General features: G+C 37.8%; 1 protein-coding gene across 5 annotated transcripts in view; it reads left to right on the forward strand.

Annotated features, from left to right (window-relative positions):
- Positions 1 to 25,784, forward strand: part of VRK2 (VRK serine/threonine kinase 2) — a 110,404-nt gene that overhangs the window by 48,877 nt on the left and 35,743 nt on the right. For all 5 annotated transcript variants that reach the window (XM_043603433.1, XM_043603435.1, XM_043603432.1 and 2 more), the window contains one exon: positions 23,326 to 23,458. In XM_043603433.1, the coding sequence (XP_043459368.1) occupies positions 23,326 to 23,458 (133 nt within the window). The remainder of the gene's footprint in view (positions 1 to 23,325; positions 23,459 to 25,784) is intronic.

Here is a 25,784-nt window from a genome sequence, read left to right on the forward strand (position 1 = left end):
CCTGTAGTTCTCTTTTTTTACTGGGTCTCTGTCTGGTTTAGGAATCAAAGTAATACTGGCTTCATAGAATGAGTCTGGAAGTTTTCCTTCCCTTTCTATTTCTTGGAATAGCTTGAGAAGGATAGGTATTATCTCTGCTTTAAACGTCTGGTAGAACTCCCCTGGGAAGCCATCTGGTCCTGGACTCTTATTTGTTGGGAGATTTTTGATAACCGATTCAATTTCTTCACTGGTTATGGGTCTGTTCAAGCTTTCTATTTCCTCCTGATTGAGTTTTGGAAGAGTGTGGGTGTTCAGGAATTTGTCCATTTCTTCCAGGTTGTCCAATTTGTTGGCATATAAGTTTTCATAGTATTCCCTGATAATTGTTTGTATCTCTGAGGGATTGGTTGTAATAATTCCATTTTCATTCATGATTTTATCTATTTGGGTCATCTCCCTTTTCTTTTTGAGAAGCCTGGCTAGAGGTTTGTCAATTTTGTTTATTTTTTCAAAAAACCAACTCTTGGTTTCGTTGATCTGCTCTACAGTTTTTTTAGTTTCTATATTGTTTATTTCTGCTCTGATCTTTATTATTTCTCTTCTTCTGCTGGGCTTAAGCTGCCTTTGCTGTTCTGCTTCTAGTTCCTTTAGGTGTGCTGTTAGGTTTTGTATTTGGGATTTTTCTTGTTTCTTGAGATAGGCCTGGATTGCAATGTATTTTCCTCTCAGGACTGCCTTTGCTGCGTCCCAAAGCGTTTGGATTGTTGTATTTTCATTTTCGTTTGTGTCCATATATTTTTTAATTTCTTCTCTAATTGCCTGGTTGACCCACTCATTCGTTAGTAGGGTGTTCTTTAACCTCCATGCTTTTGGAGGTTTTCCAGACTTTTTTCTGTGGTTGATTTCAAGCTTCATAGCATTGTGGTCTGAAAGTAAGCATGGTATAATTTCAATTCTTGTAAACTTATGAAGGGCTGTTTTGTGACCCAGTATATGATCTATCTTGGAGAATGTTCCATGTGCACTCGAGAAGAAAGTATATTCTGTTGCTTTGGGATGCAGAGTTCTAAATATATCTGTCAAGTCCATCTGATCCAATGTCTCATTCAGGGCCCTTGTTTCTTTATTGACCGTGTGTCTAGATGATCTATCCGTTTCTGTAAGTGGTGTATTAAAGTCCCCTGCAATTACCACATTCTTATCAATAAGGTTGCTTATGTTTATGAGTAATTGTTTTATATATTTGGGGGCTCCGGTATTCGGCGCATAGACATTTATAATTGTTAGCTCTTCCTGATGGATAGACCCTGTAACTTTTATATAATGTCCTTCTTCATCTCTTGTTACAGCCTTTAATTTAAAGTCTAGTTTGTCTGATATAAGTATGGCTACTCCAGCTTTCTTTTGGCTTCCAGTCGCATGATAAATAGTTCTCCATCCCCTCACTCTCAATCTAAAGGTGTCCTCAGGTCTAAAATGAGTCTCTTGTAGACAGCAAATAGATGGGTCTTGTTTTCTTATCCATTCTGATACCCTGTGTCTTTTGGTTGGCGCATTTAATCCATTTACATTCAGTGTTATTATAGAAAGATACGGGTTTAGAGTCATTGTGATGTCTGTATGTTTTATGCTTGTAGTGATGTCTCTGGGACTTTGTCTCACAGGGTCCCCCTTAGGATCTCTTGTAGGGCTGGTTTAGTGGTGACAAATTCCTTCAGTTTTTGTTTGTTTGGGAAGACCTTTATCTCTCCTTCTATTCTAAATGACAGACTTGCTGGATAAAGGATTCTTGGCTGCATATTTTTTCTGTCTAGCACCCTGAAAATCTCGTGCCAATTCTTTCTGGCCTGCCAAGTTTCAAAAGAGAGATCAGTCACGAGTCTTATAGGTCTCCCTTTATATGTGAGGGCACGTTTACCCCTTGCTGCTTTCAGAATTTTCTCTTTATCCTTGTATTTTGCCAGTTTCACTATGATATGTCGTGCAGAAGATCGATTCAAGTTACGTCTGAAGGGAGTTCTCTGTGCCTCTTGGATTTCAATGCCTTTTTCCTTCCCCAGTTCAGGGAAGTTCTCAGCTATGATTTCTTCAAGTACCCCTTCAGCCCCTTTCCCTCTCTCTTCCTCCTCTGGGATACCAATTATGCGTATATTATTTCTTTTTAGTGTATCACTTAATTCTCTAATTTTCCCCTCATACTCCTGGATTTTTTTATCTCTCTTTTTCTCAGCTTCATCTTTTTCCATAACTTTATCTTCTAGTTCTCCTATTCTCTCTTCTGCCTCTTCAAGCCGAGCTGTGGTGGTTTCCATTTTGTTATGCATTTCGTTTAAAGCGTTTTTCAGCTCCTCGTGACTGTTCCTTAGTCCCTTGATCTCTGTAGCAAGAGATTCTCTGCTGTCCTGTATACTGTTTTCAAGCCCAGCGATTAATTTTATGACTATTATTCTAAATTCACTTTCTGTTATATTTAAATCCTTTTTGATCAGCTCATTAGCTGTTGTTATTTCCTGGAGATTCTTCTGAGGGGAGTTCTTCCGCTTGGTCATTTTGGATAGTCCCTGGCGTGGTGAGGACCTGCTGGGCACTTCCCCTGTGCTGTGGTGTATAACTGGAGTTGGTGGGCGGGGCCGCAGTCAGACCTGATGTCTGCCCCCAGCCCACCGCTGGGGCCACAGTCAGACTGGTGTGTGCCTTCTCTTCCCCTCTCCTAAGGGTGGGATTCACTGTGAGGTGGTGTGGCTCGTCTGGGCTACTTGCACCCTGCCAGGCTTGTGATGCTGGGGATCTGGCGTATTAGCTGGGGTGGGTAGGCAAGGTGCTCGGGGGCAGGAGGGGCAGGCTTAGATCGCTTCTCCTTAGGTGATCCACTTCAGGAGGGGCCCTGTGGCAGCGGGAGGGAGTCAGATCCACTGCCGGAGGTTTGGCTCCGCTGAAGCGCAGAGTTGGGTGTTTGCGTGGAGCGAGCAAGTTCCCTGGCAGGAACCGGTTCCCTTTGGGATTTCGGCTGGGGGATGGCTGGGGGAAATGGCGCTTGCGAGCGCCTTTGTTCCCCACCAAACTGAGCTCTGTTGTCAGGGGGCTCAGCAGCTCTCCCTCCCTTTGTCCTCCAGCCTTCCCGCTTTCCGAGCAGAGCTGTTAATTTATGACCTTCCAGACGCTAAGTCGCGCTTGCTGTCGGAACACAGTCTGCCCGGCCCCTCCGCTTTTGCAAGGCAGACTTGGGGGCTCTGCTTGGCCGGCGAGCCGCCCCTCCGCCCCAGCCCCCTCCCGCCAGTCCGTGTAGCGCGCACCGCCTCGCCGCCCTTCCTACCCTCTTCCGTGGGCCTCTCGTCTGCGTTTGGCTCCGGCGCCTCGTTCTGCTAATCCTCTGTTGTTTTCTGGGTTATTTAGGCAGGTGTAGATGGAATCTAAGTGATCAGCAGGACATGCGGTGAGCCCAGCGTCCTCCTAAGCCGCCATCTTGCCGCAACTCCCCGCATTTATTTATTTTTGAGAGACAGAGACAGATCACAAATTGGGGAGGGGCAGAGAGAGAAGGAGACACAGAATCTGAAGCAGGCTCCAGGCTGTGAGCTGTCAGCAAAGAGCCCGACACAGGGCTCGAACTGACAAACCACGAGATCATGACCTGAGCCGAAGTTGGACTTTTAACCAACTGAGCCACCCAGCAGCCCCTGTTATATTCTTTAATAACATTATGTTTCTAAATCTATACTTCCCTGATAGATAAGTAGGCAACATCCTCTTAGTCTACTTAAGTTTCCTAACTTCTGTTTAGAAAGCTCACTGACTTTGGAGTATGATATGGCGTTGTACAACTGATTACTGGCAATGAGGCTTATGGGTGCCATTATGATATTTAGAGAACAAATGTGCCTTTCTTATTTCATTGCTTAAAATGGCATTACCAGAAATGACATCAAGTGGTGGTTTTGCCATGGAGTACCACCCACTTGGCTGTATCTGACAGTGTCATTAGTGAAAAAAGGTGAGGCACATTAGTTAAAATCAGGGTTTGTGCACATCTTTTTATATCTTTCTATTTCAGAGGTGCAGTTGCTGTCCCACGTGTAAAAGTCCACTTTGTTGATTAGAAGGACATCACTTTTTTAAAGTTTTTATTTCAACTCCAGTTAGTTAAAATGCAGTGCAATATTAGTTTCAGTATAAACACTTAATATGCAATACACCGTGCTCATCATGACAAATGCCTTCCTCAATCCCCATCACCCTTATGACTCCCGCCCCCCAGCCTCCCCTCTGGTAACCATCAGTTTGTTTTCTAGACTTAAGAGTCTGTTTCTTGTTTTCTCTCTCCCTCTATTTTTACCTTTGTTCATTTGTTTTGTGTCTTAAATTCCACATATGAGTGAAATCATATAGTATTTTTCTTTCTCTGACTGACTTAATTCACTTAGATAATATTCTCTAGCTCCATCCATGTCATTGTAAGTTGTAAAATTTCATTCTTTTTTATGTCTGAGTAATACTCCATTTGTGTGTGTGTGTGTGTGTGTGTGTGTATGTATATATGTGTGTATCTTTAAAACATTTTTAATGTTTATTTATTTTTGAGAGAGAGAGAGAGAGAGAGAGAGAGAGAGAGAGAGAGAGAGAGGCAGGCAGAGAGCGAGGGAGACACAGAATCCAAAGCAGGCTCCAGGCTTTGAGCTGTCAGCACAGAGCCCCATGTGGGGCTCAGACCCACATGCGGGATCATGACCTGAGCCAAAGTCAGACACTTAACCAACTGAGCCATCCAGGCACTCTTTACCACATCTTTATCCATTCATCAGTCAGTGGACACTTGCCTTGTTTCCATAATTTGACTATTGTAGATGCTGCTGCTATAAACATTGGGGTGCATGTATCCCATTGAATTGGCATATTTGTATTCTTTGGGTAAATACCTAGTAGTGTGATTCCTGGATCGTAGGGTAGTTCTATTTGTATCTTTTTGAGGAACTTCCATACTGTTTTCCAGAGTGGCTGCACCAGTTTGTATTCCCACCAATAGTGCAAAAGTGTTCCCCTTTCTCTATATCCTTACCAACACCTGTTGTTTCTTGTGTTGTTGATTTTAGTCATTCTTGTGTTGTTGATTTTAGGTGTGAGGGGATATCTCACTGTCATTTTGATTTGCATTTCCGCATTTCCCTGATGATCAGTGATGTTGAGCATCTTTTAATGGAAGCACATCATTTTTTCATGCACCAGCTTATAACCCTGCTTTTACATGAAGTCTTTCTTGATGATTCTGGTTTATACTGATTCCCAATTTCCTTTAGCTTCTAATGTTTTTTTTTAAACACATGAGCCCTCAAGTCTTAGTTGTTTCATATTGTCTTATGAACTAGAATGGACTCCTTGAGACATGTAGATATGTATACTTCCCTTCTTTTGTATTTCTCACAGCATCTAGGTTAGTGTTGCTTTTGTAATTACCCCTCAGGAAATACTTTATTGACCTCTCAGGACGAAAGGATAGTCTTGATGCAATGCCTGTCATCTCTCTTAGTGCCCAGAGCACCCTGACTCTTCAGGGCCTCCACCCGACCACACTCCATGTGTCTCTGTCCCAAAGCTGCCTGGTAAGTGAAAGAGAAAGGCCCTCACAGGTAGAGAAAACAGTTCTGCGTGTCAGCATCTGGAGTATGGCTTAGGAAACCTGTGATTTTTAAAAACACTTGCTTGACTACTGGGAGTTGTGTTGGACTGAAAGTCAGGAGATGAGGTTTCAGACTCAGCCCTAACATTGAGCAGGCTTGCAGCCTTCGGCAAATGATTTAACCTGTGAGGATGTTAGCTCTCCAATCTATAAAATGTAAGCCTTTGACTGAGTGATATTAAAATTTCCTTCTAGCTCTAAAATTCTGTGATTCTCTGAAAACATGTTTCCAAATGCTTAATGCTCATTGCAGAAGGTAATGTTTCTTATAATGTTTCCAAAGCGTCCACTTATTGTTGCATAGCTAAGGAAGTTAAAAAGCTCAAATTTAGAAAAACAAAACAAAACAAAAAAACCTTAATGATCTGGGAGAGGGAATTGTAGTACCTGACCTGTATCTGGTGGCAAAATGCTCACTTTCATCCATAGGGTAGGGTCATAAGCCTCATTAAAGTTGCTTGTTCGCTGTTTGCTAGAGGGAATTCTAACATAATCCATTTATCAGTTACAGTTTCTTGTAAGATGGAGTGCAAATGTGTGTTTGTAAGAATTTTTCATGGTATATGCACATAATATGGTACCATTTTTAGAGGCAGCATTTCCTTTGTTGAACATTTATAAAATTTAGTCCTGGTGATATACTTCTGTATTTCATTATCTTTGGAGTGGTATTGTATGTCTTAGCTTGATGATACCATAATATTACCAGATGGTACAGCTGGTAAGGCTACTTTAAAGTATTTTGGTATCACATGGATAGGATTATACTGTAGATTAAATAACATGGTGGTGTTTATAGTCACTTGTAACGTGCAATAGCATGCACGTCATTTTCTTTCTTCCTAGTGAGGTTCTGCTCTACATTTTTAGTTGAGCAAAGGGATTTTGAAACTTATTCCTATGATTTTAGTTACTTGAACTTTTAAAATTTTATGAGTTTTTTTTTTTAATTTTTTTTTTTCGACATTTATTTATTTTTGGGACAGAGAGAGACAGAGCATGAACGGGGGAGGGGCAGAGAGAGAGGGAGACACAGAATCGGAAACAGGCTCCAGGCTCTGAGCCATCAGCCCAGAGCCTGACGCGGGGCTCGAACTCCCGGACCGCGAGATCGTGACCTGGCTGAAGTCGGACGCTTAACCGACTGTGCCACCCAGGCGCCCCAAAATTTTATGAGTTTTATGTTAATGGAATTGTTTGTAAAATACACACTTTCACTGAATTTTTTTTTGTCTCAACATAATTTGTCATCTGAATATGTTTTTAAGATGTAATACCGTGTGTGTATCTCTACTCATGGATTAGTTTTACAAACTTACTATTTGGAGATTTTTTCAGTATGATTTGTCAAATAAAAATAAAGTCAGTTCCAAATTTTATTTCAATCTAGCATTCTTTAATGTTTAATGCTGCTATGTTTTACTACATTCTGATTAAATTACTTTAAAATCATTGAAGTAATCAAATGTATTTTAGCTCTGTTATCTGATACTGAATAGTGTTCCTATTATCAAAATTTATTCTTAACATGTGTATATTAAGATGTCTGATTTTAAATCAGATTAGATCCATATAAAAAGAAATAATTCATACTCAAAATACTATGCAAATGACAGTAATATGAATATATACTACTGGAGTGTTATTGAAAGGTGGTGATGAGTGGAAAATATTGAAGAAAACAGCATAATAATTATAATTTAGAAGCCATGGTCTCCATATTTAAAATTAATATTTTGTGAAGCTTATTTCCCAGTGCTGGGACTCTGAGACAAGTGAGAACCTGTTAAGTAGATAATTGTGCCTTTAGGAGGACACAGTTTTTTTAACCTTTTGTTTTGAAAAATTTGAAACATACTGAATAATAGAGAACTCCAGATACCCATCACTTTGATTTAAAAATTAACATTCTGAAATTTTATTTTATCTATTTTTTGGCTGAAAGGTTTTAAAGCAATTAAACAGATATCATGTCATCTTATCTCTAAATACTTATGTATGCATTTTCAAAAAACGAGGACAATTCACTGTATTATCACCATGCTATTACTTAACAAAATTAACATCATTCCTTCATGTCAGGTATGATTTTATACGTTCTATTTTCTTTCTCCTTTCTCCTAAAATTCATTAGAAAATGGGAATATAAGCAATTTTTATTCTAATTGTACTTAAACACTTTTTTCCTTTTTACAAAATTACTTGTTGTAGTAGACTTCTGTGCTCTAATTTTCCTTTCTATAAATTGAGTGACGTAGATCATGAGATCTCTTGGACCCCTTTTAGCTCTCATAGCCTCTTTCTTCCTGGACAGGACTGGTTGTAAGCTACAAATCTCACTTAGGAAACTACTGGTACAGAACCACGTGAGCGTATTTCTCTCAGTTAAATGTCCATCAGGAGAGCAAGTTTCTAGTCTTGTATACAAGAAAACAGAGATTATGTTTTATTCATTGATGTGTATCCAGCAGCTGGCACAGAGCATGGCATATAATAAGCACTCAATAAATAAATGATGACTGAACAGTGAGTAATTGAATAGGTTAATGCATAAATGAATTGATTAATTAGTCATTCGATGTTCAGGAGTAACAGGCAAAGCCAATCAAGTAGAGCTGGATAGAGTACAGTAACATATAGCAACTAAATTCCTACTGGGAGAAATCTATCCAGTGTCAAGAGATCATTAGTACTTTATATTGCCATTATCAGTGTTTTCTTAGAGATAGAGCTCTGCCAGCATATCCATGAAGAGAAACTGAGAAATAGGGGCTGCTCTGGATTAAATTGTGTCCTCTCAAAAGATGTTGAAGTCCCAACCCCCAGCATTTGTGCATGTGACCTTATTTGGAAATAAGGTCTTTTTGAGTTACCAAGAGGTCATTAGAGAAGGCCCTAATCCAGTATGGTTGATATTACAAATGGGGAAACTTGGACACAGAGAGAAACCAGACATGAAGAGATGAAAGACAGTGTGAAGAAATAGGAAGAATGCCTCCTCTAAACCTTGGAGCACCTGAGATCACTTGAAGCTAGGCGAGAGGCATAGAACAGATTATCCCTCACATCCCTCAGAAGGGATCAACCCTGCAAACGCCTTCATGGCAGACATGTAGCCTCGAAGACTATGAGATGATATATTTCTGTTTTTGTTTAAGCCACTCAGTTTGTGGTACCTTGTTATAGCAGTAGCCCTGCAAAACTAATACAGGAACATAGACAAATCTTTGGGTGGAAGTTGATATAAGAACATTTCCAAACAATTTTAATAAAAAATTCAGGCACCAGGATAGGGGGGAAAAACGGAAAGAGGAAAAAGTTAAGAACAGAGGGGAAAGAGAAGTACCCTAGGGTACTTTTGTTTTGCCTAGGGCCACTCCAGGCTGGGCCAAATCACTTAGTGTTTCTAACATAATTTATTCTTACACATGGGATCTCAGGCAGTTAATTCTTGACCATGTGTGGTGGAATCTTCATGATAATAGACTGCTTGTTTATTCTGGAACTAAATGTCTTTGTTTAGAGCCACTGACCTGGGTGGCTCAGTCAGTTGAGCGTCCGACTCTTGATTTCAACTCAGGTCATGATCCCAGGGTCATGGGTTCAAGCCCTACACTGGGCTCCCACACTGAGCATGGAGTCTGCTTAAGATTTTCTCTTTCTGTCTCTCTTTCTCTCTCTCTCTCTCCTGCTCCCATCTCCCCTGCTTCTTAAAAAAAAAAAAGAACCTTTAGAAAAATAAATAAATGTCCTTGTTCAGAAGATACTAGAAAAGGGTGGTTTACCTTTTCCTAATCCCAGGCAAAAAGGTTTTATTAGAAAAAGATGGCAACTATTTGCATAACTTTCAATACAGATTTAGTGTAGAAATAGTTGAGGGTTTGAGGATATGAGCTCTAGAATCAGATTCTCTGGCTTTGACTTCTGGCCCTGCTCTTACTAGCTCTGTTTTCTTTGCCATATTATTTTACCTGCCTGTGCTGTTTCCACATCTAAAGCTAATAAGAGAACTTCCCTCAAAGAGGTATTTTAATAATCAAATGATTTAAAATTTTTTTTTCAACGTTTATTTATTTTTTGGGGGACAGAGAGAGACAGAGCATGAATGGGGGAGGGGCAGAGAGAGAGGGAGACACAGAATCGGAAACAGGCTCCAGGCTCTGAGCCATCAGCCCAGAGCCCGACGCGGGGCTCGAACTCCCGGACCGCGAGATTGTGACCTGGCTGAAGTCGGACGCTTAACCGACTGCGCCACCCAGGCGCCCCAATAATCAAATGATTTAAAATGTGAAAGGCTTAGGCAAATATCAGGCACGTAGTAAGCACTCAGTAAATAATAGCTAGAAAATAATTTTATTATTTTTATACTTATGCTGAAAGAATACCGTATCTTATTTTGCTCTCCAAGAATTCTTTCGATTTATGAAAAAAGATATAATGATGTTCTGGTTAAATATTAAGAAGATGGTAATGAATTGGATGTAATAAGTGTAGTTCTCCCCGGGTGTGTAGTTTAATGATAGATGTCTCTCAAGTTGTATGGAACAGAACACCCAGGGTCTATTTTCTATGTAAGGGAAAAGATTTTACATTTATGAGTGTGTATGCACTGTAAATATAGGATGGCCCATTTAACAAATTACCTATCCCCAAGAATATGGTTCCCAAGAGAGTTAATGCTGTTGAAAAATTAGTGTTTTCCTATAATCAATACAAGCTTATTGAGTGCCTACTGAGTCCCATTGGTCATATTATTTCTATTTCTGAAGGCCAGAGGCATACTTGACCAAGGAATATTTGAGCATCCTGATTCACAAAAGGCTATATATAGGGGTTTTATTTTGTTTTGTTTTGTTTTTAGTTATTATGGGAAGATGGCCTTTTTGAATTCTGAATCAACTCATTAAGCTGCATAAGTTGGATGGGTTAAGATGTACCCCTGTTTAGAGGCTATTAAAAAACTGGCACCCCAAGGGACTGTGCATGTAAGAATGGTGTTGGTGTCGGCAACCTCAAATACTGTCTTTGAAATCATTGGAATTTACAGTTAAAGTAGAACAGGTGGCTATTTTGAATGTTGGATAGCTGTGTTTTATGTAGATACAGCTTCCATGTGGTGAACCTGTTTATAATATTATAGCAATGACAGTTAAATTATATCAGCTAACGTTTTGGAGTATCTACTATTTACAGATATACCAAGCACTGAGAATGCTTACTGACATGCTGAAAACTCTTAAGTTCAGACTTGATTTAGACAAAAAGGAAAACCATAAATTGGATGCAATTCAGATTCTCCTCTTCCATTGCCTATTTATTTTGTTAAAGGACAGACACAAATTATGTGCTTTGATAGCACGTTGGAAATTAGAAAGAAAGGGTATTGTAGGTTCTTTCATACAATTCTTGAGAACTTGTGTCAGAAGGACAAATTGGAAAGAGACTGTAATTGGAAAGGTTTTCTTTTGTGGGTGAAAGGCATTTTTAGTAAAGAAGCAATTGCTAGCATATGAACTATTGAGGGAATTTCCCCCAAAGTCTGGAAAGCATATTAAGTCACAGCCCTATTTGATCAAATAGGCTTTCACATAATGCTTAGGGGAAAAAAAAAAACTAAGCTGGAATAGAAAAACAGGTCATGGGTTCAAAATGCTAATATCATTTAGAATACTGCTAAGTGCCTCTCAGGATTTTGTTATGATGCTTGAATTTATAGTTCCATTTAAAGGAGCCATGGACTTGAGCCTGACGGAGCAGTAGATGCCGTAAAGAGATGATGATAAGAGGCATAGCTCGTCTGCCATCTCTTCATATGTTAACCTCATGGATGTGTCTTTAAGTCTCTCACTCTCAGTGAATGTTACATATAAAGAAAACAGGATAAAATTCCAGATTTGAAGTAGAGTAGGTAGTTATGAGATCTAAGAGGGAAAAACCTCCAACATAGAAGGCACATTTTTTTTTAAAGAATAATCGCATGTTGCAGCCATCAGAAAACAGAGGCTTCAGACTTTTTACAGCTCAGATAAGGTCAGACTATAGTTTTGAAAAATACATTTCATGCTGATTCTAATAAGCATCACATTTGAAAAGTAAGTCGGAACCTTTTAAAAGTTGCATTATTTCGTCTAGACTGTAGTGGTGATGCAACATTACTGGCAAAAACAAGAAGAAAAAGAAAAAAAGAGAAGCTGAAAAACAAAGTACTGGACAGTAAGAGAATAAAAAGCACGGGTTTATATCAAAACATAGTAGCATCTATGAGGTTACACGTCAGTTTTTAACAGACATGAGTGATGTTTGTGAACAGAGCCATGTTGCTTACACATTGCATGCTTCATTCCTGCTTTGGCATGCAGAGATTTTCATTAGTTCATAAGCACTTAGTTTACTGTGAAGATTTTCACACTATTGTATCTTGTTGATAGAATAGGGAAATATTATACCCTATTCAAATAAGATAAATGCTGGCTTTTTAAAAAATGTGTTTAAAGTTGCTGACTAAGACTATGTTCTTGCTAGAGTTTTAAGAGTGGTTTTTTTTTTAAGTTTCCACTTTAAAAAGTCATGAATAGTAACTATCTTTCTCCATAGTGTAATTTCCAACGAGAGCTTAAGAGACACATTTCTTGATACGGCAAGGTGTGCCAGTTAAAAAGATTTAATTGTATAAAATAGCGTGAAAAATGATAAGACACGAGATTGTATAACAAAAATTTAAGTTCTTGAAAAGTGAATTGCATCTTGGGGCTAAATATATATCTCTAATGTATACTGAAAATGCAAAGTGGAGGTAGAGTAGTAACGTGGTTTAATGGTTGGTCACATGCCACTGAGCAGTGATATTTGCTCACAATTGTGTCTTGCTTCTCGCTTCTCTCTCAGCTCCATAATCTCTTGCACCCCTTCTCCAGCTGACATCTTTCCTGTCCATCACATCAAGTGTTGAGAAATGCTTCCATTTGAGCCAGTGTGGCTGCTTAGGATTCCCAGTTGCTCGGGCAGCCAGATTTGACTCTTGATGGGAAAGAGGTTCTTTACTTTTTTTCATCAACTATGAGCATGTCCCTCAAATTTGCATAAACTGAAAGAATCAGGAACTGGTTGGGTGAGGTTGTTAGCCACCAATCAACCAGTTTATTTTTGGTACAAAAATGAATAAATCATTTTCTTTCCAAACTTCTTCTTCCTCCTCTGCATTCTTTATTCATCGAATCCTCCCTTACCAGCCAACCATACCATTCTTAGAGTTGTCATTGATCCACTTATCCAGTAACTGTGGTTCTCCGTGGTCTCCCTTCTTTTGTTCACCAGTGCCCTAGTCCACCCTCCCATCACCCTTTGCCCGGACTATTGTTATATTCTCCCAAATGAATTCTCTGCTTCCCTTTCCTCATCATGGTGCTGACAGTACTGATAATATTATTCCTTGCCAAAAGCCTTTGGTGACTTGTATTTGCATACTAAAATTGTGTTCTAGCTTCTTAGCACGGTTTTGGAAACTGTGCTAACTGATGATAACCAGTTTTTTTCTGGCTTTTGTTGTATTTCCAGTAGCCTCTGCACTCCCAACATGCATTGACCCATACTCTGGTTTTCCTTCTTGTGTTACTTCTTTTCCCTATCTCTATTTGTGGAAAGCTTAGATATTTGTCAAGACCCAACACAAATGTTTCTTTCTCTGAGTCTTTCAGTTAGAAATAACTTCCCCTTGCTCCAAAGTGTTGCTAACTTTGGGGTACCTGGGTGGCTCAGTCAGGCGTCCAGCTTCAGCTCAGGTCATGATCTCATGGTTCATGAGTTTGAGCCCCACATCAGATTCTGTGCTGACAGCTCAGAGCCTAGAGCCTACTTTGGATTCTGTATCTCCCTGTCTCTCTGCCCCTTCCCAACTCGCACATGCGCACGTGCGCGTGCTCTCTCTCAAAAATAAACATTAAAAAAATAATAAAGTGCTACTAAATTTACATCTGTTACACTTTTTCTCAAAGTAATGCTTTCTTTAGACCTGTAGGTAGACTTCTGTCATCTCTCCTTTGTATGAGATATATGGAAAAAACTCTACTTCTGATCAGACTGATTTAGGTTCATTTTCAACTTTGCCAGTTACTGTAAGTTTGTTGTGCACAGAATACCTACCTTTACTCATTCTGTTTCCACATCTTCAAGACATCTTAAAATAATCTCCTTTTAGGGTCATGAGGGTTAAATGATTTGACTTCTCTAAAGCACTCAGTAAATATGCATTCGATACACATGCACTCATTTTTGTTTTTCTTTGTTTTTTGTAAACATAGGATTCTCAATAGTTTATCGTGCTTGGCACTCAGATGTCTATTGAAAAGAATTTACTCCAATTTTTCCAATTATTAACATCAAGAAAAATTAATAAAAAATTATTTCAGCCTGTGCAGAAGGCCTTAAGAGGAGGTACTGTCACAGTTGCAAAAGTATATGTATGCAACATTGTCCTGGCCACTTCTCCCCTTGGAGCTTACAACTGGTAAATGTGGCACCAAGGCTTAAATACAAGAAAAGCTAAATAATTCTGTACATTTTTAAATAGTAAATCCATGTGGACACAAATGAAAACCCAGTAAGTTGCTTTGTGGTTAAAGGAATGTACATACCAGGATTCAGGTGTGAGTGGTGAACCCAGGAATTGTGAAGTGTGGAGCCAGGGGTGTGGTAGGAGGCAGAGAAGAGCACTTTGGGCACCCTAGAGGGGTGCCTGATTGAAGATGAAGGCCCTTCCCATGCAATTCACTGCAAAGAAGAGTTATGGCAGGGTGTTCTGTCATCATCAGTTCTACCTATCCATTTGGAGAATTAAAGTGGTATAAGACCCTCACCACATCAGGAAACAAAGGAGATGGGACGTAAAGGATTGACTAAGTGCAGAACTTGAGAATGTGGTATGGGTGCAGATCTGGTTAGGTTAAAGGGGAAGATGATGTTTGAGACAGTCTTGGTTAGTACAGGAAAGTTGCATTTTTTATGGACATCAAAGTCTAACTTGCTTTTCATCTTTATTTGCCTAGTGCTTTTAATGAAAGCTATGACTTACCACCTGTGCCAAATCCAGTTTTCAGAGGGGCTGCTACTGAGACAGAATTAGGATTGCAAGGTCTTTATTGGAGAAGCAAGTATATTATCCATGCGAGGGAAAAAGAGAAAAAGCAAGATTGGACAAAGAAAGCTTTGAGAGTGGGATGTTCATGTGACCCCCACAAGAGGAAAGGGGGGCAGGAAGGATTGGGCCGGGAGAGCTCAGACTGTGATACAGGTCTGACAGGCAGCACCAGACCAGAGAGTACCCATTAGAAGAACCCCTGGGTAGAAATGGCCACATGGTATCCCCACTGTGCTCCTTGTGTGGCGGGTGCTGCCTAGGGAGAGCATGCCCTTGGCTCACACACTGTAACAGTTCCCAGTGGACCTGCCAGTTGAGGTTGTCCGCTTATTGCCTTCTTCACAGGCAAAAGGTCCCTTCTTTCTGGGTGGGACTGGACCTCAGTGGCTACCACGCTACCTTTCCAGTAGTAAAATATTAAAGTCAAAAGTCCAGGTAAACCTTAGTTCAGATTAGGTGGGTTTTGTTTTTTGTTTTTTGTTTTGTTTTGTTTTTTGGAGGTGGGGAGATTAGGGAGCCTGAAAAACTCACTACAACAATAAAACTTTTGTAGAAGCTGGATTTGGTGTGGGTAATTTGCATTATCTGGGTGTAACACATTATTTTTTTATCTGTTAAATGTGCATAATGACATATTTTCCTTACCCACCTCATGAAGTTGAAAACAACAACAACAACCCATAATACGTATCTATGAAAGGTGAGAAGAAAATGACTACCATGTGGAAATAAAGTACAATGTAATAGAAAGATCTCTGGAATTAGAATAAAGGGGAAGCAGGCAGGGCTCTCCTTTTATTCGTGGCGAAAAGAAAAACGATTACTAAATTCAGAAAAATCACATAAAAAGAAAATCATTTAAAATGCATTAGGGAGCTAGATATTTACATTTTGCTATGCCTAGTATGATTACAATGCAAATAATCATTTCCTACCTGATCTTAGTACTCTTGAGTTTCCTACCACAGGGTTGTCTAAAACTAGGGATATTGTACATACTTAAAGTGAAAATATTAACTAGTTGTTATTTTTTATTTCATAGAAAAAAAAGAAGAGATAATATTTAAAAAGTTAACTGGAAAGCAAGTTTTATTTTAGATTAGGGGTTGGCAAACTTTTTCTGTAAAGAACCAGATAGTAAATATTTTAGGCTTTTATGAGCTCTGTGGGCCACATATGGGTCTCTGTTGCATATTCTTTTTCTTTCTTTCTTTTCTTTTTTTTTATAATCCTATAAAAATGTAAAAATCATTCTTAGCTCAAGGACACATAAAAATAGGACTTAGACTGCAAACCTTATTGTGGATTAAGTTTTGCTCAAACTTATTTTTAACTTCAGCAAAATTTCAGAAATAGATAGAACCTCAAATTCTAAACTATATTAAAAAATGAGAATGAACTTTGATGTCATAGAGGCATGGGATTGAATCCTGCGTCTGTCCATTACTAGTTCTGACTTGGGCAGGTTACTTGCTGGGGTGCTTAGCTTCCTGGCTGGGAGGTGGCCTTGATTTAATGAGATAATTTGTGAAAGATACTTTGCCCAATGATCATCACATAATTAGAACCTCAACAAATTTTCTTCCTTCCCTCCCTTTCTTATCTTCTTTGACAATATTTCCCAGTCCTTTCTTTCTTGAATTGCTTTAACAGAATTCTAGACTGTGTATTTCTAATATAATATCTTCATAGAAACTCTCACTTTGACCTAATTTGTGTAAAATTAATTTATCAACATTTTTATTACTTGGGACAAATTATTGACTTTATTTACACCAAAATCTATACCCACTAAATGCAGTCACTCCTAAATTTCTTCAGTACTGTATCAAGATCTATAATGTTGATAGATAGTAGTGATAAAACTTTTATGAGAATTTTATTTATTTATTTATTTTTAATTTTTGTTTAGTGTTTATTTATTTTTGAGACACAGAGAGACAGGGCATGAGCAGGGGAGGGGCAGAGAGAGAGGGAGACACAGAATCAGAAGCAGGCTCCAGGCTCTGAGCTGTCAGCACAGAGCCCGACGCGGGGCTCAAACTCACGGACCGTAAGATCATGACCTGAGCCAAAGTCGGACGCTTAACCGACTGAGCCACCCAGGCGCCCCATATGGGAATTTTAGAGAATTTATCCAATACTCATAGAATATAAATATTTTAAGCCATATGCTACATTATTAGATAAAAAAACAAACTAAAAAAACGGGGGTTATATAGGCTGGTGAAGATTGTTAGTTGTTTGTTTTACCATTTTGTTCAATAGCCTTCTATGATTATTTGAATCCTGCCCACAAGTCTCTATTAAGACCACTGGTTATGCACCCACAGTTGGAGCACCAAGTATATAAAGCATAAGTTAACAAATTAAAGACTCCACCTATAGGCAACAATACAGTGATATGGGGTTCCAATACATTCTCAACAACGGATACATCATCCAGATGAAAATCAATGAGGAAACATTGGGCTTAAACTGCATGTTAGATCAGATGGACTAACAGACATATACAAATCATTCCAACCAACTGCAGCAGAATATACATTCTTCTCAAACACACATGGAACATTTTCTAGAGCAGATCATTTGTTAGGCCACAGGACAAGTTAATAAATTTAAGAAGACTGAAATATCAAGCATCGTTTCCAACCACAACATTATGAAACTTGAAATCAATTATAAGAGGAAAACTGGAAACTTCCCGTATGTATGGAGATTAAACAACATGTTCCTGAACTACCATTAGTGAAAGGGACAGACATCAAAGGAACTACCAAATCAAAAGGGACAACAAGGGCACCTGGCTGGCTCAGTTGGTAGAGCATGTCACTCTTGATCTCGGGGTTGTGAGTTTGAGCCCCACATCGGGTATAGAGATTACTTAAATAAGTAAATATTTTTTAAAAAGGCACATCAAAGAATATCTCCAGACAAATGAAAACGGAAAGACACATACCAAAACTTATAGGATGCAAGAAAAGAAGTTCCAAAAAGTAACTTTATAGTGATAAATGCCTACATTAAGAAAAAAGAAAGATCTTAAACAACCTAGCTTTACATCTAAAGAAACGAGAAAAAGAAGAACAAACACAAAGTTTGTAAGCATGAAGTTAGTAAAAGAAGAAAATAATAAACTCCAGAGCCAAAATTCATGAAATAGAGACCAAAAAGAATAGAAAAGATCAAGGAAACAGCTGGCTTTTGAAAAGATAGAAAATATTGGCAAACTTTTAGCTAGACTAAAAAAAAAAGAGACCCATATCAATGAAGTCAGGGATGAAAGAGGAGAGATTATAACTGATAAACTCTAGGGGCTCCTGGGTGGCTTAGTTGGTTAAGTGTTTGACTCTTGATTTCAGCTCAGGTCATGATTTAAAGATTCATGAGTTTGAGCCCTCATTGGGCTCTGCACTGGCAGCACAAATCCTGCTTGGGATTCTCTACCTCTCTCTTTCTCTCTTTCTGCCCCTCCCCTTCTCTCTCTCTCTCTCTCTCTCAAATAAACATTTTTTTATTAAAAAAAAATCTCTAAGAATCTTAAGAAACTACTATGGACAATTATATAGCAACACACTAGATAAGTTAGAAGAAATGGATATATTTCTAGAAACATGCAACCTACCAAGATCGAATCACAGAAAAATAGAAAATCTGAACAGACCTATTACTAGTAAGGAACAAGGAAACGTCCAGGACCAGATGGCTTCCCTGGTTAATTCTACCAAACATTTAAAGAAGAATTCATATGAATTGTTTTCAAACTCTTCTCCCAAAATAGAAGAAGGACACACTTCCAAACTCATTTTAAGAAGCCAGCATTGCCGTGGTACCAAGGCCAGGTAAGGATGCTATAGGAAAAGAAAATTACAGCCCAATATCCCTGATGACCGTAGATGCAAAAATACTAAGCAAAATACTAGCAATCCAATTTCAACAGTATGTTAAAGGGTTAATACACCACGATCAAGTGAGACTTATTCCTGGGATGCAAGGATGGTTCAAATAAACAAATCAATCAGTGTAATACATCACATTAACAAAATGAGTGCTAAGAATCATACGATCATGTAAATAGATGCAGAAAAAAAAACATTTGACAAATTCAACATCTTTTCATGATTAAAAAGTCTCTAAAAATTAGGCATAGAAGGAACGTACCTCAACATAAAAAAGGCCAGTTATGACAAGCCCATAGACAACATCATAATTGATGGTGAAAAGCTGAAAGCTCTTCCTCTAAGATCAGGAAAATGACAAGAATGCCCACTCTCACCATTTTTATTCAATATAGTACTGGAAGTCCTACTCAGAGCAATTTGTCAAGAAAAAGAAATAAAGTCATCCAAATAGGAAAGGAAGTAAAATTGTCTCTGGGGATGACATGATCTTATATACAGAAAACCCTAAAGATTCCACCAAAAAACCATTAGAAGTAATAATGGTAATAATGAAGTAATAAAGAATTTCAGTAAAGTTGCAGGATACAAAATCAGTATAGAAAAGTCAGTTGCATTTCTATATACTAACGATGAGCTATTGAAAAGAGAAATTAAAATAATCCCATTTAAAATCACATCAAAAAGAATAAAATATTTAGGAATAAATTTAACCAAGAACATGAAAGATCTATATACTGAAAACCATAAAATACTGATGAAAGAAATTGAAGAAGGCACAAATAAATAGACATTCCATGCTGATGGGTTGAAAGAATTAAAATTGTAAAAATGTACATACTGTCCAGAACAGTCAACAGATTCAACTTAGTCTCTATCAAAGTTCCAATGGCTTTTTTCACAGAAATAGAAAAACAATTCTAAAAATTGTTTGGAACCACAAAAGACCCTGAGTTGCCATAGCAATCCTGAGAAGGAAGAATGGTGTTGGAGGCATCACACTTCCTGATCTCAAACTGGATTACAGTGTTCTAGTAATCAAAACAATATGGTGTTAGCATGAGAACAGAAACATAGATCAATGCAACAGAATAGAGATCCCAGAAATAAACTCATGCATATACGGTAAATTAATCTTTGACAAGGAGCCAAGAATGTACATAGGAAAAGGATATTTTTTTTAATGGTGCTGGGAAAATTTAACAGCTACATGGAAAAGAATGAAACTGGACCCATATCTTACACCACACACAAAAATTAACTCCAAATGGATTAAAGACTTGAACATAAGACTTGAAACCATAAAACTTCTAGAAGAAAACGTAAGGAAAACTTGACATTGGTCTTGCCAGTGATTTTTGGATTTAACGCCAAAAGCAAAGGCAACTAATGCAAAAATAAACAAGTGAGACTGCATCAAACTAAAAAGCCTCTTCATATTAAAGGAAACCATCAACACGATGAATAGGCAATTATGGAATGGGAGAAAACATGTACAAACCACATGTCCAGTGAGGATATATCCAAAATATGCAAATGAACTCATATAACTCAATAGCAAAAACAAAGCAACCCAGTTGAAAAGTGAGCAAAGGATATGTATAGGCATTTTCCAAAGAAGATATCCAAATGGCCACCGGGTATATAAAATTGTACTCAGCATCGCTAAATCATCAGACAAATGCAAATCAAAACCACAATGTGATATCAACTCACACTTGTTAGGCTATTATCAAAAATACCAGATAACAAATACTGGCAAGGATATGGAAAAAAGGGAACCCTTGTGCACTGTTGGTGGGAATGTAAACTACCACAGCTACTGTGGAAAATAGTACAGAGATTCCTCAAGAAATTAAAAATAGAACTACCATATCATCCAGCAATCCACTTCTGGGTATGTATCCAAAGGAAGTGAAATCATTGTCTCTGAGACTTACCTTTACTGTCATGTTCACTGCAGCATTATCTAAAGAATTACTGTATTCTGAGCCAAATGGTTAGCATATGTTTTCTTTACTATATTGTTCGCTTCTTGTCTTTATATTAAACGTAGACCCCACACTGCCCTTTAGACTTTGAGTAAGCCAACACAGTCTTGAGACCCATAGCTCAGTGATGGTCGAGAAGGCCTTAGTGTTCCCCCTCAGCTTGACTAAATTTTAGACCATTTTCTTCTGGATTATAGGCCCCTGTCCTCCCTCTTCTTAAAGCATTTACCTAAGAACACTTAAAATTGTAAGTTCTTTCTCTGCATCTTTGAGATATAAATCTCCTCCCAGCCTCTTGCCAGTGTTGCAACCAGGGAATGTCTTTCTCAAGGACCTGGGAGCCATCCCTTTAAAATGTAGTCATTAAGAAGGATGTGCCCTTATCCCCTTGTCTCTGATGAAGGGGCGGAGCCTACACACCAGTTAACAAACCTACTCACACTGACCAGCCTTCTCTCTTAACCTCCTCCAGTTATTTCACTACCTCACCCTCAGGACTTAAAAATTTGCCCACGTTTTGCTTCAGTGGAGTTGAATTCAAGCCCTACCCAACTGCTGCAGTCTCTCTCCCTTATTCAGTAGCCTTCTTTGTCTGTTTGACTTGATCAGTACAACTTCCCTTTGACAGTGATTGAGAGTGAAAACTCTGGGGTCAGACTCTGACTCCATTTTACTACACAAATCACATAATCTCACCAGGCTTCAGTTTTTATTTGAAAAAAAAAATGGAGATAATGGTACCTACCTACAGGATTTCTATGAGGATGGCATGGGTCAGTGAATATAAAGCTCTTAGCATGCTGCCTGGTGCATATTAGGCACAATGAATTTTAGGTCTGATGTTTTGTTTTTTTTTTTGACTAATGACTATATGAAAAGCCTCTTGATATGTCTTTTATATATATATAGTATATATATAAATATACTATATATTTATAGTATAAATATATATATAGCATAGTATATATATATAGTATAGTGTGTATATATATAATATATACATATATATTATATATAATATAATATATTATATATATGCACACATAGTAAATTACTCTAGCGTATTTAAAAGGTTTCCTTTAGCTGAATTACCAGTATGTATATTTTCAGGGTATCTACTTTGCAAAGTGAAGTCTGTTTAGTTCTTGAACTAAAATGAGTGCATCATAAATAGTGAAAGCAGTTATATATCTAATCCTGGAGTCTAGTTATTTAGGGCAGAGGGATAGGGTTACTTCTGAGGCCATGTTGAGAAATGGTGTCTGTGGGCGAGAGAGACAAAACTGAAATATCATGTTTTCAGACACTCTAGCAAGCTATATTCTCCAACAAATGAAGAAAACTCTGTGCTGCTTATATTTTTAAGGTCAAATTATCTCCTTCTTAGGCTATCATAAAACCAAAAACTTAGACTAAAATTTAATACTAAATTTTCTTTTAATGGGAATTATATTTTAAAAATGCAAGTTGTATTGCAGTACTCTGTTGTCTTAAAGCTCTATCATGAAATGTTGCCTCAGTCCCTAAATTTTAAAGAAATACATGTGAAACAGTACATTTAAAACTTTTAAACTGCTTTTGGGCACCTAGGTGGCTCAGTTGGTTGAGTGTTGGACTCTTGATTTTGGCTCAGGTCATGATTTCATGGTTCGTGGGTTCAAGCCCCGCGTCAGGCTTTGTACAGACAGCATAGAGCCTGGTTGGGATTCTCTCTCTTCCTCTCTCTCTGCCCTTCCCAGGTCACACACACACACACTCTCTCTCAAAACAAAATAAAAACTTTAAAAAATTTTTTTACACTACCTTCTTTTTGTGGGGGGAGCATGGTGACATAGTTGGGAACTCCTATATTCTGACTACATATCAGGATAAATGTCTAGTCATTTCAGTTTCCTATTCAGTGCATGTTATATCTGGAAAACTACTTCTCCCCCTTCTTTCTCTCTCCAAAAGTAATCTGAGAAAAATTCACTTGAATTGCCATCTGACTTTTAACAATCTATATTCTGTTTGGAGAACTTGTTTGCAATTCTGACTGACTTACAAAGATAACAGTGATGATATGGATCGGTCTGAAAGGCCAAAAGTACTGCATTGATGTTCCCTTCTTAAATACAGACAACATGGTGGGTTTGTTGTTTTTTTTTTTTTCTTTAAGAGTCATTACCTCTTATAGTCTGTTCACTGTTTCCATACTTCCTGGTAATGGAGATTCCGATAACATTAGGTTTATATTTTTAGATTGTTAGCTCTCCTCTCCTCTCCCTGCTTGAACCACTTTTATGATTCAGGGAGGGGTTGTAAGAAAAGGCAGATCCCATAAGCTGTATGAATACAGATTTAAAAAAATTGTAGTTTATGATATCTAGATGCTCACCTGGAGGGAACGGAATTTAGGAGTAAAATAAAAAGGACTAAAATTTAAGTCAACTCAGAAACAAGATATGTCTATGATGAAGTAAGGATTTAAGCTGGAAAGTTAGTTGTTATGGCCCCCGGTTGTATATATTTTATCCTCAGGCACCATTTGGTTTAATAAAATGTAGATCTGAGGCTGTTCTTAACCTATCAGTTTCTTAAGACTTAATTATAAAGGTTATATTTTCAGAGGACAAAAGCATTATTCATTTCTCTGTTCATGTCTTCCAGGTTTATCTTGCAGATTATGGACTTTGCTACAGATATTGTCCCAATGGGAACCACAAACAGTATCAAGAAAATCCTAGAAAAGGCCATAATGGGACAATAGAGTTTACCAGCGTGGATGCCCACAAGGGAGTAGGTAGGTTTCTTTTTTTCTCTTTTTCTTATTTTTATTTCAGGAGAATGATTAAAGAGTAATAAGGCCTATGAAATGACCTTTGCATAGTCAGTTTGAAGAGTGAGAACACTGACAAGATTTTTATCAAAAGTATTGAATTCTGTATGCCAGTGAGTATTTCTTCTAACAAGGGGAGGAGGTAGAGATCGTGACAAGCGAGAAGGGCACAACAGAGTGTCAAGTAAGCAAAACTTGATGGATTTGGGGCAAGAAATTACTAGTTTGTATGGGTTAAACTTGTAGGTCGGCAACTGAATCTGTATGCTGTCGTTAATATCACAGATTTGGTAAAGGTGCACATGGGAAGAGTTATTCTTGTTTTTCACCATGCCCTTATCAGAGCTTTAGAAGATATCATCTTTCCACAATAAGGAAATCTTTTCTGAAACTATAAAGTGTTAACTTGTGGAAATCTCTCCTAGTCGCCTTTCATATATCTTACTTATTTAAACTCACTTTGATGGTATTGGAAACACATTTGCAGGTAAATTACATACATAGTCCTTTTATTGGATATTGATTGTACTGCCTTGCATTCCAAGGCAGACTTAATTCAACAATTCCCTAATTAGTTAAAGTCATAACCTATGTCTTGTATTCATTTACCATTAATTAAACCTTAGCTGTTTATTACACTGCAGTCCAAATCCAATAGCCGACCCAGAGAGCCATGGAAAAGGAAGTAGGAGGTCAATATTGAAAATATATGGTGCAGAGTCCCACCGATGGTTGCTTTGTTCACAATCAATATGGTCAATGCAACTGTACTTTCTTAGTTGCTCTGTCAGCAAGACAAAAAGTCAATTCTAATGTTATGCTAGTAAAAAAAATGGTGAATATTGAAAAAGTTTGGCTTTCAAAATTATATTATTTGTAAACTTTATTTATAAAAGTATTTTAAAATATGCTAAACCATACAAATAATTTACAAGCAGCTTTGAAAGGACCACATTTCACTCAGAGGCAATTAGACATTTGCACTTGTTAATGGCTGTTGAACTGTTACCCTAAACTGATACTTTCTGACGAGTTTTAGTTGGTGCAAACAACTGTATATTATTGCATTTTCTATTAAAAGGACCATTGACCATGTAATGTAGAAGGTCTTGATCATTTTCCAGAGCAGTTAAAACCCACACTAGTGTGAGGTAGGCCAATGAAAAAAGTGAAACAAGTGTGTCAGTTGTATACCTTCTTTCCGAGAAGCATCATAGGTTAAATTTTCTGAAATGGAAATTAGCGTTTTTATATTCCTGATCAGAGTAACAGAAATCACTACATTTTTTCCCCAATAATAGGATAGTTAGAAAAGTAGTGATCACTCAGAAACAGTAATATTGTATAATTTTTCACCGTTTACATTGTTAATGAATCAATGAGCATTTAAAGACGTAAATGGGACATGGCTTTAATTAAATTAAGAAATGTAAGAGTCAAATGCTTATTGATACATATTTTTTTCAATTTAAAGTTCTTGCACTCTGAATGAATTTTGTTCCTTACTTTTGCCAGATGTATTGGTATGAAAGAATTTGCAGAAACCTGGAGGTACTTTTTTCATAGTGGTGTAACTGGAAATTCATCATACAGATTCTTAAGCATTGGTCTAGTGATGTTAATGATATTAACTTATGGTTGGGCCACTTACTTCTAAAACTGACTGCTCTAATACTGATCCTGCCTGATTTCGGCTATCAAAATCACTAAGAAACCATAGTGATTGCAGAAGGGGAAGTAGAGTTGTTACATGTTGGTTTAGTTAGTGTTTGGACTGAGTTCTGAACGTCCTCAACAGTCATCCCCTAGTTTAGGGCAGTGTTTTCATTGTGCCATCTTCATGAATGACTCAAATAATTTTTTTTTATTCTGTAGTCCATTTAAGTTTTTCGTCCCTAAATAATAAAACGTGTTGATGAATCGGGCAGATTTCCGCATGCTATGTCTCTGGGGAGAAGACTGAACTGAGAAGGATGGTAGAAAGGTGGTATTACCTTCTTAGGAGGATAGTCAGGGAAGTGCCTATACGACATGTTTTTGGTATTTGCTAAAAAGTTAGATGCTAGGGTGAATAATTCTTTTTTATCATGGGTTTCACCAGATTCATATAAAAAATAGATTCCCTTAATGCATTTAAAATAGAATTTACACTAAACTTCTAGGAATATCTATATCTGCACAGGTAGACATATAGATACAGTTAACCCTTAAACATCATGAGGATTAGGGGTGCCAGTGCCCCATGTGGTCAAAAATCCACACATAAATTTTGACCCCCCATAACTTAACC

The sequence above is a fragment of the Prionailurus bengalensis genome, chromosome A3 (genome assembly GCF_016509475.1).
Source record: "Prionailurus bengalensis isolate Pbe53 chromosome A3, Fcat_Pben_1.1_paternal_pri, whole genome shotgun sequence".
NCBI lineage: Eukaryota > Metazoa > Chordata > Mammalia > Carnivora > Felidae > Prionailurus > Prionailurus bengalensis.